Source organism: Lolium rigidum, chromosome 5 (assembly GCF_022539505.1).
Source record: "Lolium rigidum isolate FL_2022 chromosome 5, APGP_CSIRO_Lrig_0.1, whole genome shotgun sequence".
In the NCBI taxonomy this organism is placed as follows: domain Eukaryota; kingdom Viridiplantae; phylum Streptophyta; class Magnoliopsida; order Poales; family Poaceae; genus Lolium; species Lolium rigidum.
Window position 1 is genome coordinate 237,025,826 of NC_061512.1, and position 19,782 is coordinate 237,045,607.

A 19,782-nucleotide genomic window follows, 5' to 3' on the forward strand; every position below is an offset into this window, starting at 1 on the left:
CCTTCAGACAAACTTTCATCACTTGGTTAATTAGCTCTTATTTTGTTGAAGGAAATGTTAATAATATTATTAATTTACACATTTGACAGGAAGTGTCCAGCTAATCTAGTTGGAGTAAATCATTATTTGGTAAATAACTGAGCTGATGAAGAAAACCTCGGATCTTTATAGCATGCTCTTTTTCCTTGATGCAAGGACATGTTTTTTTTTATAAAGGCAATATATTAGGGCATCTCCAGCAGGCCAACCCAAATGGTCATGGGCTGTCCGAAGCGGAACAGCCCACACGCGCTCCAGCGGGGCGCCGGAAATGGACCGACCCATCCCCCGTGACCCATCGGCTCCCCAAATTTGGGAAACCGATGCGTTGGCTCAGACGCTGCGCCCCGGGTTATCCGTGTCCGTCGGCACAAGGAGGTGTGCCGGCACGAGGATTACTGGCGCGCCTTCCTTGCCTGGGAGCACGAGGCGCCCCGGGTTATCCGCGTCCGTCGGGATTTCATGCCCGGCGACGCCGCGCCTGATGACAAAGACGAGGTGTTCTACAACGACAACGAGGAGGACGACGAGATGGAGGACGTGCCTCTAGCCGCTGTGAAGCTGGAGGCGGTCGTCCTAGACAACTACGATGAGGAGGCGGCCACGGCCGCCGCCCTGGCCGCGCCAATGGCCAACGAGGAGGCCAAGTGGTCCTGACCAGGGCTGGAGGACGTCGTCCAGCTCTAGGCCATAGTGGCGGAGCACGTGGCCTCCCTGCCGCCACCACCACCGCTGCCGCTGCACGCGCCACGACAGGCAACATGGGATGGCTAGGAGGTTCCACCTCCTCCGCAGTACGCGCCGCCGCCTTCGCTGTACACACAGTCAACGGAGGTTTCTGCTTGGGCGCAGTAGCTCTAGACGCCACCGCCCTTTGTCGACCTTGTCCCCGACGACGAAGAAGATGGCGGCGCCTGAATTAGTTTAAATTTTAGTTTTAAACTATGTAAATTATGTTTGAACCAATAAAATTTCTATCAAATTTTCGCGCGCTTTTTAAACTTCATGCCACTTTATCTGTCTCCTGTGCCGTCTCGTGTGCACGGGCCAACTAGCTAGCAGACAGAATGGGTCTCGCCGCTGCACGCACTGTCCAGGTCGACCGGACCACGAGACGCATCGTGTCCACGGGCCGATCCAAATGAACAGAAACGAACTGTTTGGGTCGCCGATTTGGGTCGGCCCGCTAGAGTTGGCCTTAATATTAAGAAGATACCAATTACATCCAGCCTCTGCAACAACATGTTGTCAAGAACTAATCGAGACATGAAGGATGCACACAACCAAAATACATAAATAGAAAAAAAAAAAAGCTGCCCTACCAAAATGATTAGCAACTCGGGGCAAAAGAAAAACAATCTCTGCAATGCACTAATAATTAATATGGCACACAGTCACCACGGCGCAACACCAAGATCTATACAAAGCATCGACTTCTCCGAATTCAAGACCACACCTCTGCCGTCGTTTTATGATCTCAACCTCGACATGGGCAGTTGGGATTGTCTGGCCTTCCTAGCGCACGTGCTATGACATATACCCACCTCGGCCAGCACCATCTTAATCATAATCGACATGTACAATGGTCCTGAAAAGAAGCATGGGTTCTTGTCATCTAGGCCCACATTCATCGCCGGGCACCGCACCGAAGGCAGGTTTGGACACGCGGAGAAAATCAGCCATGACACCGTGCATGGTCATGGACGCGCATGCGGTCGGCAAGAATGGGGAACGATGCAACGTCTTCAATGGCGTCTTCATGCTCATAGCCTCGTAGAATTTGGGCCGAGCAGTGGACGGCTGGTTGTTTTCGATCTGCTCCGATCGGATCTGCCGTCGAGCAGAACGAGATGTGTTGGGCCAGCCGGCCAGGTGATTGGTGATTGGCTTCAGTTGCCTCCACTGGACTGTGATCAGCTTCACGACACTCTTCCATCGCGAGGCGCTCATACGGATACGGGGCGCTCTTCCATCACGATTACACGCGAGAGGGGAGAGATATGGAAGGCACCGGAAGGGAATAAAGTTTAGAGGAGTTTAGATTAAGGGGGAATGTTAGGATTATACATTTCCATATATGTAACGGAATATGCTAGGAATATAAAGCATATTCCGATCTAGTCAATCCCCCCTGATTCAGTCAATCCATGTAATCGTGTGTTACCAAATATGGCGTACTGGACCGACTATATAAACACGTAACCGGTGCTGGACAAAGCATCACTTTAACCACAACAGAAAAATCTCACATGGTATCAGAGCCCCAGGTCTCGAGTTCAAATCCTGGCTTTCACCTGGTTTTCGCAATTAAGCCTAAAAATTGCTGTTGCCCCCCTCTTTAGCCACCGCTGTTTCGGTGTACTCTTCTTCTTTCACGTGTTGACTTCCTCTTCTTCCGTCACACGCGAGTGAGGGTGTTGTGAAGTGTACAAGTAGATTGCCTAGCCCTTTCCATCAGTTCGAACTTTTGGTTCAAGTGGCTAGTGCATGAAGCTTAACATGGTATCAGAGCGGTTAGTCTCACGACGCCGATCCTAGGTTCCTCACTAATTCCGCATCACTCGCCGCCTCCGGGGAGATCAATGGCCTCTCCCCGGGGGCGCGGCACCCGGTCTCGATCAAAGATCAGATCGGTTCTTTAGTTTAAATTCAACTTTCGAAATTCCACAATTCCGTAGAATAGATCCAGTTAGCCAAATAAATTTTTAGATCATCACCCTCAGATTCCGGGTGAGAAACAGTGCAAACCAGTACGATGACTCGGGCGGCTCTAGCTTCGCATCGTCGGCTCGATCCGCCGGCGTGCTACGCTGCTTCATCGGACTGAACATCTGCGTCGGTGCTGCACTAGGGCCTACATCGAGCGACGACGACACACAACCCTGAGACTTCACATCGACATGCGCACCGCACCAGGCCATCATCGACAACACGGTGGGACGATCTGCAACGAGCAGCAACGCCACGATCACGGCGCGCGTCACCAGCACGGGGACTCCAACCCGACTCCACGCGCAGCACGCAAAGACTTCAGCACGCGCGCGGATCCGCGCGCCCAAGGCAGCTCCGGCGGGCAAGTTCTCCATCGAGCTTGAAAACAGCACATGCATACATTCGTAAGGTGAACATGCATACAGATCCACGCATGCACTAGAAGACAAGCAGAATCAAGCAGGTATATGCAACTGGAAGATCATATATGTTAGTACATGTATGCATGCCGATTCTTCATGTGCCAGCGACCAACACGGAAGAAGGCTGGGGACAGACCTGCATCGTCTCCTAGATACATCCGCACTGCACCGGGTCATCGGGTCTTACAACTGAGCGATCTGCACTTCATCACGCGAAACTTCACCAAGCCAAACCACGACATCAAGCTGTACGACTACGCCCGACTATCATCATCGACCATACACGAGAAGCGACACCGACAACTTCCACACGCAGGCCGGTGTGGAATACGTCTTCATCGACTTCTCCAACGGCAAGGCTTCGACACCATTGTCGCCACGAGGGACGCCTCCAAGCAACACACATCGTCGACATGCCTGCTGCTCCGACATCAACCACACATCATCGCCAAGGTCGACATCAACATGGTCTTCATCAACAAAACAACCTCGTCAACACGCCGCCGCTGCTACATCGTCCACTAGGATGGACACACGCCCTCTGACAGTACTACTGCAAGGCGACATGACATTGATGACGTCATCGACCGTGTCTGACGTAGAGCAACTGCATCGACACTACAACTGCTCACATGGTTCTGGCAAAACCGTTTTGGGCTTGGTGGTTTCCTCTAGTTCTGGCAAAACTGAGGTCTCACCTACGACAGCGTCCTCTAACATCTGCAAGACGCCCCTGGAATGCACCCTCTGACATCTGCAAGGTGCCTCTTCCACGACTGCAGCTCCGTCTAAAAAAACTCGCGCAATCTTTTGCGCATCCAGCAAATGCGGCTACACCGACTACGACGAGTACTACAATGGCCATGACTACCACCATCAGCACTACTACATCATCGGCTACCTCGACATCGACATCACGGCTACGTCTACAGCGACACGTCTACAACTACTCCAGTCTACATCGTCCGCGTCCATGACGCTCCCGCTGCGACTGCGGGAGGGAAGAGGGGAGAGATATGGAAGGCACCGGAAGGGAATAAAGTTTAGAGGAGTTTAGATTAAGGGGGAATGTTAGGATTATACATTTCCATATATGTAACGGAATATGCTAGGAATATAAAGCATATTCCGATCTAGTCAATCCCCCCTGATTCAGTCAATCCATGTAATCGTGTGTTACCAAATATGGCGTACTGGACGACTATATAAACACGTAACCGGTGCTGGACAAAGCATCACTTCAACCACAACAGAAAAATCTCACAGAGCGGCGTAGAGGACCGCCACTCTACCACCACCTGAAGTCCTGAACCGCCAACACGCAGCGCCAAACGACCAGATTTGCGAGGAAGACAGCGAGATTTAATTGTGGAACCAGATCGTGGCGTTCAGAGGGCAGATCGCATGATCCCTAGGGCCGCACGACACCCAACTAGCAGCAGCCACACATGGAGTTCATGCAAGAACTGCTCCATCACGAGAGCTCCCAACGCCTCCACCCATCTCCAAGACGAGAAGCGCTGCCCCTGCGTCGATGGTGAGGGGGGATGGGGGATCCACCCGCAGCAGAGATCGCCGCGCGTCGCCGTACGCCGGACTCTAGGTCAACGCCCCGAGGGAGGCGAAACGGATCCCGCCGCCGACGTCAGCCGCGGGCTTAGCCCGGGCGCCCGGCGGCGTCCTCCGGCAGCGGATAAGGCTGCAGATTGTAGACGACGAGAGTTGGAGGATGAGCTGCAGTTCGTTGTTTCCTTAGTATATATACTGTGAAATCGTAACAAGGACATATACTCTTTTTTTTTTTTGAACTGAGGACAGATACTCTGAAATCATAACAAATCTCAGTAGGATGTTAAGATGTTAAGTGACAGAGAAAACATATCTCTTCAATGTCAAAAGTTGCCAGACCAAGATGTAGAACTGAATAATAAACTACAAAGTAGGTACCAAAATAACAAGACCAAGCATGAAGGTTCAACGATTCGCAAAAAAAAAAAAAAAAAAAAAAAAAAAAGCTTCAACGATGAACATGATTAAGCCATGTGCCAATATGCATGGGGTTCAAAGGAAAAAAGAGCCACGACCAGTACCTGGAGCTAGAAGCCCTGCTGCCGCTTAGTGAGCTAATGTGTTTTGGATGATCTTTACTCTCTTCTGAAGCTATACAAAGGAAGCGACGGCAGGGGATGTGATATATACTACGCCTATGGCCTGCAGTAATTGTGTGTTGGGAGGAGACACAATGCAAGCCTGTCACGTTCTGTAAACTATTGGGCTGATATATTTGACCAGTCATACGCAGTTTTCGATAAGAGCGGACGAATCACTCTCGCTGGTCCACGCAGTTTTGTGTGACTGTAATGAATCAACGTAAATTTAATACTCCATTTGTTCATATTAACGTAAATATAGTTGTATCTAGTTAATAAACACATCTACATACATTCGTATCTATACAAATCTGAGTCAATTAATATGAACCGAAGGGAGAAGTGCAATACCATGGTGGATCCCTAGAGAAGTTAATCATCATTAAATTCTGCCTGGTAGGTCAGCCAGTCAGACATGTACCAGACTAGCGGAACTCAACGGTAAAATGGACAAAACAGACCTCGTGGTAAAGAAATTTACAAAACGAACTCAACTCAACACTATCACCAAATAACCTCTTTGTATAACGCCCCGGGGAAGGGGCGCCATGCTAGTCGATACAGCGCCCTGTTTAAGGGCGCCATGCGACTAGAGTTGACCTGCCACGTCAAGGAAGATGGGCCCACGTGTATGCACATATTGCGCCTTTTACTGGTGTGCCATGCCCCTAAGACATCCCCTGGCCCCGGGGCGCCATGCTAGTCGCTATGGCGCCCTGGTCAAGGGTGCCATGCGACCAGAGTTGACCTGCCACATCAAGGAATTCGGGCCCACGTGTTTGCACATATTGTGCCTTTTACTAGGGTGACGTGCCCCTACGACGCCCCCTGGCCCGGGCCGCCATGCTAGTCGCTACGGCGCCCTGGTCAAGGGCGCCATGCGACCAGAGTTGACCTGCCACGTTAGGGAAACCGGGCACACGTGTTTGCACATATTGCGCCTTTTACTGGGGTGCCATCCCCCTACGACGCCCCGATGGAGCAATAACTATCATTAGTAATGGTGAGAATATCCTTATTCCCACAAGAACTATAACTGGCTATAGTATGTGCATAGATTTCAGGAAGTTGAATAAAGATACTAAAAAGAATCATAAGCCACCACCTTTAATGGAGCAAGTCTTGGAAAGGCTTTCAAGTAGCTCTTATTTTTGTTTTCTTGACGGTTATTCAGGATACACCCAAATCCCCATCCAAACTGAAGACCAAGAGAAAACAACTTTTACTTGCCCATATGATGCTTATGCTTATAGATTACTACCTTTTGGTTTGTGTAATGCTTCTGCAACTTTCCAAGAATGTGTTTTAAAAATCTTTGAGAAATTTGTTGAAAACACGGTGGAAGTACTTATGGATGATTTTGTTGTGTACAACAATACTTTCGATAAGTGTCTCTACAATCTTGATCAAGTTTTGCAGGAATGTTGGAAGCAAAGTTGGTCCTTAACTAGGAACGATGTAGTTTCATGATAAGAGAAGGTAAGGTTTTTGGACATAAAGTTTCTGAGAGAGGAGTTGAGATAGATAAATCAGGACTTGAACCGCTAAAATAATTACCTAGACCACACGACATCCACTACGACCAGCTGGGGCATCAATGACGGTAGAGGGCTGATGTTTGAGAAATCTGTCAGCGAATGTCTTTTTCTATGACGGTACCGCGTTTTCGCGTCACAGGTGGCGTTTTGGGTCGCTCGGCCCCAAAAAATCGTGACGGCGAGCTCTAAACATCAACGATTGTCCAGAAATGAGCGTCGTGGGAGGTGGGTGGCCGGAACTGCAGACTCGGGGAGCGGGGCATCACAACAGCTGGGCTTCGGGCCACTGGACACACCTGACCCACCCTCTGCATGCTTCTGTTCACGTACTTTTCTGTCTGCCCGCACAAGAGTCCAAGGCCTACAGCACTGGGACCCATATTTGTGCGGTGGCTCCTTTGGTGCGGTGGCGGTCGCCGACATCGCCTTCCTGTTTCCCTCCGGCCACCCTTGACCACCGGGGGACGGTGTGGCACCACTGGACTCCCTGACCTTCAGGGACGCTGGCGGGCTCGTTGGGGTGTTTGCGAAAGCAAAGCAAGGCGTTTGCCATTGCCGGCGACGACGACGTCCTTGGACGCCGTTCACCTTCTTGGAGGCGTGGCCACGACACACAACTTGTCGCCGGTTGCCTGCCCATGTGCTCTGTCTGCTACCCTAGTTACTAGTGATCCATCGGCCGAGCTCCTCCTCGAAACCCCTTTCGTTGAGGCCATGCGTCAGGCAGTACCCAGCTCCATATAGACGGTGTGTCTCCCCTTTGCGCGACCATTCTCGAGCCTAGGGTGGCTGTCTGTGGTGCGTCATGGCAGGAGGCACCCCGGTGTTCTTCAACAGCTGGTGGTTTGTCGTGATTGGCATGCGCTGAGACTTAGGCGTGCTCTTGGGGTGGGTGCCGAAGCCTCCGCGAAAGCATTGCACAGCTGGCCTGTGCCGACAACGATGACGCTCGCGAGCCATTTTCCTTCCTGGAGGCGCTGTCATGAAGCTTCCCCCTTCGAGCTCTGGAGTTTCGCCGGCTTCACTAGCGTAGTTAGCCAGTTCTCGGGGTGTTGGTGGTCCTCTGTTTGACAGGATGCTCAGTGTGCTAGTCCTGCATGGTTCAGATCCGCGGAGTGGCGGCTCGGGGCTTGGGGTCTCAAGCTGAGCCGCCGGTGTTTTGCTGAAGTCTTGGGCGCTCTCGGAGATCTTGTAGTTTAGGACCTAGCCCTGGTCTGCTTGTTCCTTTGTAGTAGGCTCTAGCTCTTCACCACCTGGGCTTGTATCTGGAGCTGGTATCCCCAGTTTTTTTTCTTTTCTTTTCTTTTTTCTTTGTTGCATGCTACCTTGTACTCCTGGCCGGTTCATGGCTTTGCTAATTCAAAGCTGGGCTCGTCGAGCCTTATGTTTAAAAAGTAATCAAAGCCATAATAAAAGGCACAAACAGCACAAGAAACATTTAACTATTAACAAAGAGACCCTTATTGTAAGCCATTAACTCTTGCGTCTCATTTTTTAACCAAGAGAAATATTCCTCTTCATCCCTATCTTGCTCCATCTCGTTCATGGATACAGCAAAGTCACCGTCCCATGCAGAATCAAAATAGACACAGTCATCTTCCATTGTATCGATAAACAGAGTCCCGTACTTCCCTTGACTAATAAGATCTTCGTTGGACACTGGATTTTTTCCACTAGCCATATCCTCAAATTCCGTGCAGCGCCCATGGTATGTTTCTGAAGGTGGATGGATAATCTTGATCCCTTCGCACTCACAGTGAAAGCAGCGGCCTTTTCTCAAAGCAAAACAAAAGAGATCATGTCAACTTAACATGTATATCACTTCAATCCTAATGAGTAATTATATAACAATAAAAAACATCAACTGCACAAATGTTCATATTAGGACATGACAGTACGCAACCATCCGTCAGTCATATAGGAATCTCTGATTTGTGCAGGATCAAGAACCACTTAGGACAGAGGGCATGTATGCATAATACATTAATCATTAAGAGTGGCATATAGCATTGCATATGGCATACTATTGAAGTAGCAAGAATGAGGTCATGAGGTCATGAGGGTAATCAGTCAGTATTTCTATCTGTATTCCCTTGGGGATGCAGAGCAACAGGTAGGACCATTGCTGTTGCTCCTTTGATAGGGAGATACCTAATATGACATGATGATAGCCAGAACATCACTTAGTGTTGACCGGTATGCATCCAAATTTTCGCATCCTTGCACATTTCAGATACGGCGCAACACGTGTCAGACATACTTCCAAGAATCCCTCTTAACGAATCAGCCAGGAGGATACAAGGAATTGGGCTGGAGCAGTTCAGTAACAGCCAGGTTTTTGAGCAATGCGAAGAATCAGGAAGAGGTGGATGGTGAGAGGCGAAGGAGATATGAGAATGGAGATTGCACATCAAACAGCCTCCTGCACCTTGAGTAGCTTGAGGTGATTTTGCTTTCCTGCATCTCATTCCTAGCTAAGCATCTGACTGCAGTGATCACAACAAACTGGAAAGATCCCTGTTTAGATTAGAGAGGATGGCAAAAGGGCCAGGAGGTGATGGTAAATTGGCAATTGGCTGGGCAATTAGAACACAAGCTATGTTGGTGGTAATGATACCCGTGACCAAGACAAATCAACAATCATGTAACTACATTATACAAATAATATGGCAGACTAGTTTTTTTTTCTGGTAAAAAGGTGTAATCTATATTTTCATCATCACTATAATAAACTTAACATGTGAACTCCCTGAAAATACACCAAGTCAGATGTCAAAAAACTTTATCCTACATATATGGGTCATTTGTCAACATAAGTTGCGACAATATGTTCACAACAAATTCCTTCACAGCATCCATCAAACTGATTCTAGTATGATTATGGGCAACAAGATTCACATACTGTGGAATAAGTATGGATTGTCTAGGTATTTATCACCGATCTTTGGATGCTAATCAGGGACATAACAAGCAAAATTTCTAGTTGATTCTATGATTTGTCAAATACATTTTTTCTGATTTTATGTATTCTGTAGCAGGTAAGCATCCTTTCAAAGGATTATGATAAATAAACTACTCCCTCGATCCCTTTTAGTTGACTCGGATTTAGTATAAAGCTGTACTAAATTCGAGTCAATTAAAAGGGATCGGAGGGAGTACTAAGTAGCCATGTGAGGAAGAATGATATATCTAGATATGAATTTAAGAGAGAGCATACCAGCATCTTTTGATGGCTCTAATATAGAGCAGCACAAAGATGCCACGTCTTCATCAATGTTGCTACACTCAATGAAGAAGAGTGTGGGAACTGCATCAGCATCAGCAATCTGCAAACCTTTTCGTTTTGCCAAGATGTTCATGTGAGAAAATGGGTATTTGTAGTCGCCTGGGATGTAGCATATACCATGCTCAGGTATTTCAGCGTTTACATCACAGATAACATGAAGTTCATATTCCTGTCCCTATATTCAGATAAGGACAAAATGAGCAGAGGTATTATCAGAGGTACTGCTAAGAGAAGATGTAACAGGACCAAAAAAATAAACTCACCACTCGTTGTGCATATCTGAGCAATGCAGCTTTAACCCTTTTGACAATTGCACTGTGTAAAGCCTTAAATTTCATACGTTTGCCTGCGATAATATTGGAGGCGTGCATGTTCAAACCTGGAACCAGCTTCGGAAATTTACTAGGCAGAAACTTTTGTGATAAAGTTTCAGATATGGTACAAACATCACTGGAGGAGAACATCCGGTTAACCTTAAGCGTTGAACGCAGGGTTTCTCCCATCACTGGCACTACTCTTGTTGCAAATTCTACAAACGTGGTGGGGCTGGGATGACATGCTGCAAGAGAGGCAGCATCATATGCCTCTGAGTGAGAAAAGGGGAAGGCCTGATCATGACCATCTTCTTTTGCCCTCGCAATGGCCCTATCAACTTGGGCATTGCTGATAAGCAGGTACCTCATAGCTTGATATGTAGAAAAGGAAGGAAAGAGGGCACAGACGTAGGCAACAAGACCCTCGAGGGAGAGGCACTCGATGCGTGCAAGCCTCTTCGTGGAGATCATTTCGACCTCGAACTCTCGCTCCGCAGGAAACATGGTGTCGTACCAAATGGTGTTGAGGATTATATTGGTGACGGGATCAAAAGGCCCATAGCAGTGACCAGCCTTGAGGAGGCCACGGTGGTGGCGCGAACACAATTCATGCCTTGGAATGCGGGAGATCGCCTCGAGGTACAGCACATGGATTTTATCCAGGAGCAATAGCTTGAGAGAATAATCCAGCCCCACTGCTGGAACGACTGCAGTCTTCCTCCTTTCGCTGCAGCGTTGCATCCTTGAGATGGCACGCTGCATAATAGACGTCTGTGGGTCGTCGTCCATCATAATATCATCCTTGGTTAAGGTGAATAGCTCGGAGAGTCTCTCTATAGTGGAATGGCCGATGCAGCCCTTTGTCGGCAGAAGGTTGGAAACCTCGTCCACATAGGAAGCCAGCAAAAGCGATCTAGACACAAATGCAGGGACGACCCCAGGATGCATTGCGGAGGAGATGGCAGCACAGCCGAGAGCGATCTTGGCCGTCATGTCGTGGATGGTGAATGTGTATGTGGAACAATAATCCTCCTGGATGAGATGCACGGCAACTAGAAGGTCTGCCTTGGACAGACGCAAGTAGCGCAGGGCGTCCTGGATGGTGAGGTAGCGGAAGTAGGAGGTGAGGAACGTGGCGAGACCGCGGAACGACCGTACCGCGATGCCGGCGTCCTCCGACCCGGAGCGATGGGGTTTCATGGGGAAGTCTTTGCTCGACTCTATGATCTCGGAGATGGCGTTGCACCTGGCCCGCCGGTTCTCCGCCTCGATAGTGCTCTTCTTGGTGCTGCCGGTGGCCCGTCGTGGCCTCTTCCTCTTCTTCCCCTTGCCTAGCTCGTGCGCGACGGTGTTGGAGATGATGTTGGACACAGGGTCGAGGAAGCCGAAGCAGACGCCGGCCTCGAGGAGGCTCGGGATCAGCTCCGGCGGGAGTCGATCGAGCGCCTTCTTGTAGTAATCGTGGATGTGATCCATCGCAACGGACTTGTTGTGTTGGATGCCTTCTGGTCTTCGATCCATGTGGTCGAGACCATCGGTAATCACGCGACGGACATGGCGCTCGCCGGCCATAGCCCCTTCTCCTTCTGTTTCTCTGTCTCTGGCGCGGTTCAGATTGGGAAGGAGCAGAAGCACGACGTCTAGGGTTTACCAGACTCTATCCTTTTATCTTTTTGAGCTATTTACACCTAGGACGCGTCTGGTTCAGAAACGGTAACGTAAAAATAATCAGATTACACCCGGCGCCGTTCGGTGATGATAGCTTTGTTATACATCAAACGATGACTGGACATTTCTAGTAATATTCCTGTAATTCCAGTTGTGATCCGAGCAAGTGATATATGCAACTATCTGCTCATCAGCTTCGTGGGTTGTAATGATGTGGTCTTGATCGCGTTTTTTCATGCTCATCGGATGATATTACTATAATAGCTGATGCAGTTTGAGGCATGTTCTATTGGCTGTGTTCTAATTGATGACTTATTTGTAACTTGCTGCTGGTCTGAAATCCAGAATACACAGTTTGTGGTTTAGTAATTCATTATTTGGTGGTTTGGATTCCATATGTTTTTCAATTTACGATTGGTGCTTTGGTAAATTATATTAAACTCATTTAGACGCGCCCTAACCAAATGGGTCGCCAGGTTAGAGATGCCCTTGTTTGATTCAATGATTCCATAACATCTCGTTATCGAAAAAGTGCAATTAGAGTGATGTTTTGGCACTCAGGAGCATATGCTCCTGATTTTTAATTTCGTTTTAAATACTTTTAAAATATTAAAAAAAATTGGACAAAATTTAATGGTACGATTTCCAAATTCTACACGTTTACAAAGTGTTTCCACGGAAAACCGATATTTTTAGTGTCATGTGGCAAAAGACAAATCTTGGTTAAAGAAAAGGTGTAAGTGACATTTTTGTCTTTTTCACACAAGTCACGAAAAATATTAGGTTTTCACAAAACTTGATGTAAGCGCGTAGAATGTCAATATGTAAGAGTGAAATTTTTGTTCGAATTTTTTTACCATTTCACAATTTTTTTTTCTGGTGGTGACAGGAGCATATGCTCTCATGCGCCGAATTGAGTATTATACACTATGTGAAGGCCAATCAAATTAGCACCCTCAATAAGGATTTGGTTACTGCAGTGTATTATTCTTAAAGAAATGACACAATAGCAAAGAACCAGCTCATTATGGAGAATTATCAAGACATTAAAGGCTCAATCATGTATTGCCTGAGCTGAAGCAGTACGGCGACAGTGATACCTAAACGAGCTTGCAATCGTCTCTACTACCTCCAGCCCAGGGTAATAAGGCCAGATTGCTAGCTCCATGGCTCTGGAGTCTAGAAAAATTACAATATATCTTCTGAGTTTACATCTATTTCTCAGCATGTCTTGTCGGCCCAATTCCTGCTACCTCCGTTGTACCATCATCCCTCTCCATTCACCAGCGATTGACCACACAGACATCAAGAACAGTATCCATCAGTTGTCTGTGCCGAAGTAGCGGTCGCCATACTCTCCCAAACCTGGGATGACCCTAAATTCCTCGCTCAACCCAGAATCTATCTCTGATGTTACAACCTTCAACCTCGGAAATCGCTTGCACACACAATGAATCCCTTCAGGAGCCTACAAGCAAGTTGAAACACGGACTAAAGTATCAGAAACAAAAAAGACAAGGAGCAACAGTAAGCTAAGATGTTTACCGAGATAAGATTGAGGAATATGATCCTCTCCTCAGGAACACCTTTCCTTACAAGAAGATCTATAGCTTGGCTTGCTGAGTTCCCTACAAAACAAAGGTGGGAGTTGAAAGCTTAAGTCACGAACAAAGCGGAAGATAGCTGGTGCATTATCACTTTGCAGATGGACTGACGAATTACAGACTTTTGTGAATAAAGAAGAACAACCATCTACTAGATGCGTATAGAAGCAGATCTTCCAAAGCAAACAATGTGCCACCAAACTTTCACTATCAGTGTGCACACAATTTAATACATTTTACACACAAAATATCCAAGGCATTTGTGAACAGATAAACCAATAAAAGCTTCCTAAATCTCTGGTTATACATTACGAAGGAAATAATTATCAGTGTGTGTGATTTGGTATCATGTAACATCCAGATTAAAAAAACACGAATATATAAGAAATACAAACCTAGGCTATGCCAAGAGAACTTTATAGTAACACAACCTAGATCACTTCAATTTAGTGCCAAACATAAATGAGCAAAAATAGAATATGCAAACATTACTGACCTGTGCCAAGCACCGGATCCAAAAGCAGAACATGTCGTTCAGCTATATCCATTGGCAGTTTGTGGTATACGAGCTAGATGCAGATAGTGTATTATAGTTATTCAGACCATAGAAACTTCAATCATTTTAAATATTCCCTGAGAGGTTTGTTAATCACAAGATATAAGTGCTTACCTGCTGCCCGTTATCTCCAACACGGTGTATCAGAATCTTGCCAATTTTTATTCCTTTACAGCAAGCACGCAGTGCATTCTCCATACTTTCACCACTGCAATGACAAGGCTGTGTTCACAATTGTGCTATAGTTTCAAGATATATTAACAGAATGAATGAGAAAAACATCTCTATCATGAAATTCCATGCATAACATGTCTAGTATGCAAAATGGCAAGACTTTTAGTATTTAGAGACGTCGATTCATGAAGATGAATTATGATTGGGGTTCAAATGGGACATGAGTTCAAACTTGTAGTCTGGACTTTGGAACTATAAAACTATCTTGTAACTGAAAGATCAGGTCACATAGAGAAAACAAAAAGTCTTCCATGCCAGGACATAAAAGAATGTAGAGCTATACTCATAATTCTTTTGCAGTATTAACAAGCATCTCTAATAGAAGGATCGAAATAAGAGCTTATGTACAATAGTTAATTACTTAATTCAGTCTAAGTGCCCGCCGTTCAAATGAATTACTTCTTACTTCTGTCCAAGGTGTGTGCTTGCATGCTGGGTTGATAATAGCTATTTTCAAAGTTTACCTTCGGACAATAGACACTCCACAGAGCTTTTTGCAGAAATCAACTCCCATATAAGCAGATCCTGGAAACAAGCAAGTAAAACATGGCATGATGTTCGGCACAAATATCTAGAAGCACGTGTGCACCTGGCATTCCGGAGAACAACTGAAAACAGATAAATCTATGAAGTTGACTGGATCAGCCACAAGCACTCTTATATCTCAAAGAGCTCCAGTTTTCCAACACTAAATTTTTCTATGCATATCCAAATTCAAATGTTTGAAGCAAACATTAACTCCAAAAGATAGAACCAGATGAATTAGTAGGTGTGACTCCATATCAATTAGTTTTAGTTTCTACCCAGTACCGTGTAACATCAAAGATATAGATAAAAATAACTAGGGGAAAAAACTCTCCATATCAACAAGCTTCAGCTCTACCTGGTATTGTGTAAGATCAAAGCTATAAATCTTCGAGTGGGGAGAAGAAACAACTCCATACCCACAAGCTTCAGTTTCTATCTAATACAGTGTAACAACAAACCTATAAATCAAACTATTCTAGGGCAAACAAGATAGCATTTAGTCAAAACATTATATGATGCATCGATTAGATTTTCCTTCCCATTATTGTTCAAGTAGAAGTATTTTTCTTTGTAACATTTCAGAATTATGCTGTCAACTATTTAGCAATAAAAAAGTACAACATTAAATTTTCTAGTTGATCAAACAGTAATTCTCTAGGAATCCTTAACCAGAGTCAAACATTTCCGATGGAACAATACATGAAGTGGAATCAAGATATGAAATGCCATTTGCAAGTTACCTGTTGGAGTAACAATCTGCTTTTCTGTAAATGGCAAATGCCCCAGACCATGCTCAACTACCTAACATGACATTTTCATACAAACAGAAAACCAGTTAAATCAATTTAAAAGTCGATGCAATTTACTAAGCATGAAGTCAACAAAAAATGATAAAGGCTGTACCAAACGTATTAACCGGTCTGAATAAAAAACAAAGTCAGGTGTGGTGACTTCCCTGTCACGAATCAATGTATGCATTCCTCGGATCTGACAAATTCATCATAAAGGTATAAAGAACTTTGAAACACAGTGAACAAATGGTTTATACTCAATAATGATGATTAACTTTACCTGGAAAGTTGATTGCACTACATAGACATTCGGGAAGATCTTGCACAAGTCATGCATACCAAGCTTTGTACGAATATGTTGAACGATCAGGTCAACTGCAACATGGTTATCACCGCCTCGTGGTATGATCACATCAGCATATTTCTTTGAAGGCAGAACAAAATCATCAAATGCTGGCTTCACAAACCTACCATACTGAGATGCCAAAAGAATTGCATATTACATTACAGGCATTTACATATTAAGAAAATGAAAAAAAATCTGCTCGCAAACCACAAGGATAAAATAAAACTATAACAAAAAATATAAAATAGTTAACCCACCTGTTCAAGCACAGAGTTAACATTTCTGCCTCTTTCAAAATTGTCACGCCTTATTCGTCGTGCAAGCCTAATATCTGCATCTGTTTGGATACAGCATGAAAATACAAGCAAATATGATGTTAGAGAACAAGAAGTCAACTACTATTAGTTTGTATCGAGCACTGTCTATTAATTTTTATAAGTACACTATACCTAACACAGACCTGTGTCCACAAATATTTTCATGTCCATAAGATTACGAACCCTTTGATCATGGAAGACTAAAATGCCCTCCAAAATTATGACATCTGATGCATTGACCTTGCAAAACGAAATTTGGTAAGTCACTTAGTTCAAAAAGGCTCATAATCAGAGACCAGTTTTCCCCCTTGTCCAGCACTTAAACTAACAACCATCTTGGTTGACGTTTCCAGGTGAGAAAAAATAACAAACAGGATACTAAAATATAATTGTTCTTAAACTTAAAATCCAAATCAATATATATAGCATGATGATTCAGTAATATAATTCAAGGGTTGTACTCTTTATCCCGGCTCATTTAATACAGTTCACTTGAAACTTAAGAATGCAGACTGGGTAACTTTAAATTTTATATCCCAATACATCTAATCCGGTTTAGTTCATAATTCAGAATACTGCATAATGTTGGAAGCAATATTCCCATTCATACAAATATCTATGACATGACCATAGAAGGTAGAAAATTAAATAACAAAAACAAAACCTAAATGGCCATACAAACAGAATTCACAAAGCATGCAATGACGTAAATTATCAGCTGGCAGAAATGTTGTAAACAATGGCCATACAAACAAAATTCACAAAGCATTCATACTCGAACTAGTATTATTTTTCAACATCTCAGTCAGAAAGAAAATAGCGCCCTGTGTACTTTTAATACTTCCCATTGAAAGCATAGGCTTGCACTCTGCTATACGATATACAAGAGGTCATATCGTTGCACAGATAGAAAAAAGGCTTCACATCTAGAGTTATTCAAATGTCAAATGAGCTGAACTCAAAATTGCAAACACAGGAACCTTCTTCATGCCAACAAGTTCATAAGGCATAACTATTACTACCTTTCTGAACCTTTCGGAGCACCTTCGGTGATTCGTAAAGTCATATATAGGAACATTTACAGGCAATGCACGTTTCAGTTGCCCCATGCATTCAAGAAGTTGTTCCGTATCGAACGCATCTGTAAACAGAGAAAGCACTTGGTTCACACTCTACAAAATCAGCAGGCAACTCATTCTCTGGTCACTAACAAATGTAGCATGCTTCCATCGAGAAAAGGCAAGTGAAATACCAGGATGATCGAAATTGTAGTCTTGAGCACATGCAGATTCTTCAGCAGTTAAGCCGCGGTAGAAAGAATCCTGCAAGATTAAAAGCCAAACTGAAACCAGCATGTTTCAAAATGATATTTTCTCCCATTGATATTCGTGCGACAGTCACAACGTCATTGTTCAGTTCTGGAGGTGTGAACGACAGCAAATCATTAGGTTCTTCTAATCCCCAATAAGATTTAAATACAAACAGACCATCGTTATGTTATCCATGCATTATTGCTAAATTCCAAGAACTTGCATGTGCGACCTGAATTCACAAGCTAAGACATTGATCCACGGACTAACGAAAACCTATTCCGAATTCACCAAAAGTCTGACCAATGGTGCAAACTAGCTCTCATGAAATCGTATGCATCAATCAACGGAAAACTCGGTAGAAGCATTCATACACAGATTCGTAGCGACCAACAACTCCTCCCAGTGCTAAGTAATGGCTAGACTAATACACAGACCTCCAAATCTGACGAACAGCATCATTCGTATCAGTGGCAGGGCTACATGCTGTATCTGATGCCAATTGACATCACAAAAATCTAATGAGCACCATGTTATCAGCTATGATTACATTAGCTTTGACCCTAAAAGTACTAGACATTGACTAATTGACCTCGCTAGTATCATCTATTATCACTTATTTTCGGCATTTGACATCACCAGCTCCTAATCCTAGCCCCACCACTGATTCGGACACGAGATGCAGAAGGTGAAGCCCTAGCGGTAGTGGGCTGGTGACAGGAAGCGTTCCAATCGCAGAGGCGACAGTGGGCGCACCTGGTTGATGAGCACGACGCGGTGGTCGTGCAGCTGCTGGATGATCATGTCGCACACAGTGGTCTTCCCCGACGCCGTCCCGCCCGAAACCCCTTCGAGAAGAGAACCCCACACGAAAGCAGACTCATCAGTCGGAACCCAGAACCACCGCCGCATTGAGCAGCCGATCGGTAGAAGAAGAGCGGGGAGGGATGCTGAGGTTAGTTACCGATGACGAAGGGCTGCCTGAGCGCGGAGGGGGAGACGAGCTCGGCGGCGCCGTTGGCGTGGGCGGCGGCCCCGTTGGGGAGGGCCCCGGCGGGGGCGGGCGCGGAGGAGGAGGAAGGGGACGAGGGGGACGTGGGGGTGGGGAGGCGCAGCGCCTCGAGGCGGAGCCCGCTGAAGTGGGCCCCCACCGCCGACTCCATCGCGTCGTCCACCGCCTTGTCCGGCATGGTCTCGCCGCCGCCGCCGCCGCTCGCGCGATCGACCGGGATTCGCTCGCTGGCTTCGGGATTTGCTGCTCCCCGACCTCGAATTCGGTGGCGGATCGCGATCGGGGATTTTGATCCGACGGAAAATAAAAACAGGAGCGAGACGCTGTTGCGGCGGTGCGTGGTGCCTGCGCGAGTGTTGGGTTGCTCGTCGAGCGAGACAGTGACATGTGGGTCCGAGGATGGAGATGGGAGTACCAGTACACTGTACACTGCTCTAATCCATTGCAATTTTCACTTGGTCATCTAATCAACTAATTAGCCTAGTTGACAACAAAACAATAGTTAAATCTCCCATGTCAATGCTCGAATAAATGTACAAACAAATTAAAACTTAAAATAACCAAAAAATATTTTAAAGAAATTGTGATTTTATGCGCTCTAGAATAACTACATTCCATAAGTATCATCATTTTTTTTACTTTAAAACATACTTATATATTTGAACACAAATACTTGCATCTCACTAAAATGAACATAGAAAAATAATTATAGTTACGAAAAATAATTATAATTTTTCGTATGCTTCATAGGGTGTGATTTACCTATTCATAAATTTTATTGTTCATACATAAGTTACCCTATATGTAATCAATAAAAAATTCATGAGTTTTCCATGAAAAATTAATTTTCTATGATTTGTTTAGCATGTCACTAGTAATTGATTCTTAAAACTATATAGGCTATTTTTTTTATAAACCATTGATTACATGACCAAGGGGTGGGAACCGCGACAGA

The 19,782-nt window shown here is 45.3% G+C and overlaps 1 protein-coding gene across 1 annotated transcript; it reads right to left on the reverse strand.

Annotated features, from left to right (window-relative positions):
- Positions 1 to 13,450: 13,450 nt before the first annotated feature.
- Positions 13,451 to 19,183, reverse strand: LOC124652073 (uridine/cytidine kinase UKL1, chloroplastic-like). The gene is made up of 14 exons (XM_047191091.1): positions 18,780 to 19,183; positions 18,572 to 18,663; positions 17,758 to 17,827; positions 17,528 to 17,646; positions 16,649 to 16,745; positions 16,446 to 16,525; positions 16,123 to 16,317; positions 15,955 to 16,038; positions 15,792 to 15,852; positions 14,988 to 15,048; positions 14,404 to 14,497; positions 14,230 to 14,302; positions 13,675 to 13,757; positions 13,451 to 13,597 (listed from the first exon to the last, which is right to left on the reverse strand). Exons 1-14 carry the CDS (start codon positions 19,003 to 19,005, stop codon positions 13,451 to 13,453), a joined length of 1,482 nt encoding a protein of 493 aa, XP_047047047.1. The 5' UTR covers positions 19,006 to 19,183.
- Positions 19,184 to 19,782: the final 599 nt, after the last annotated feature.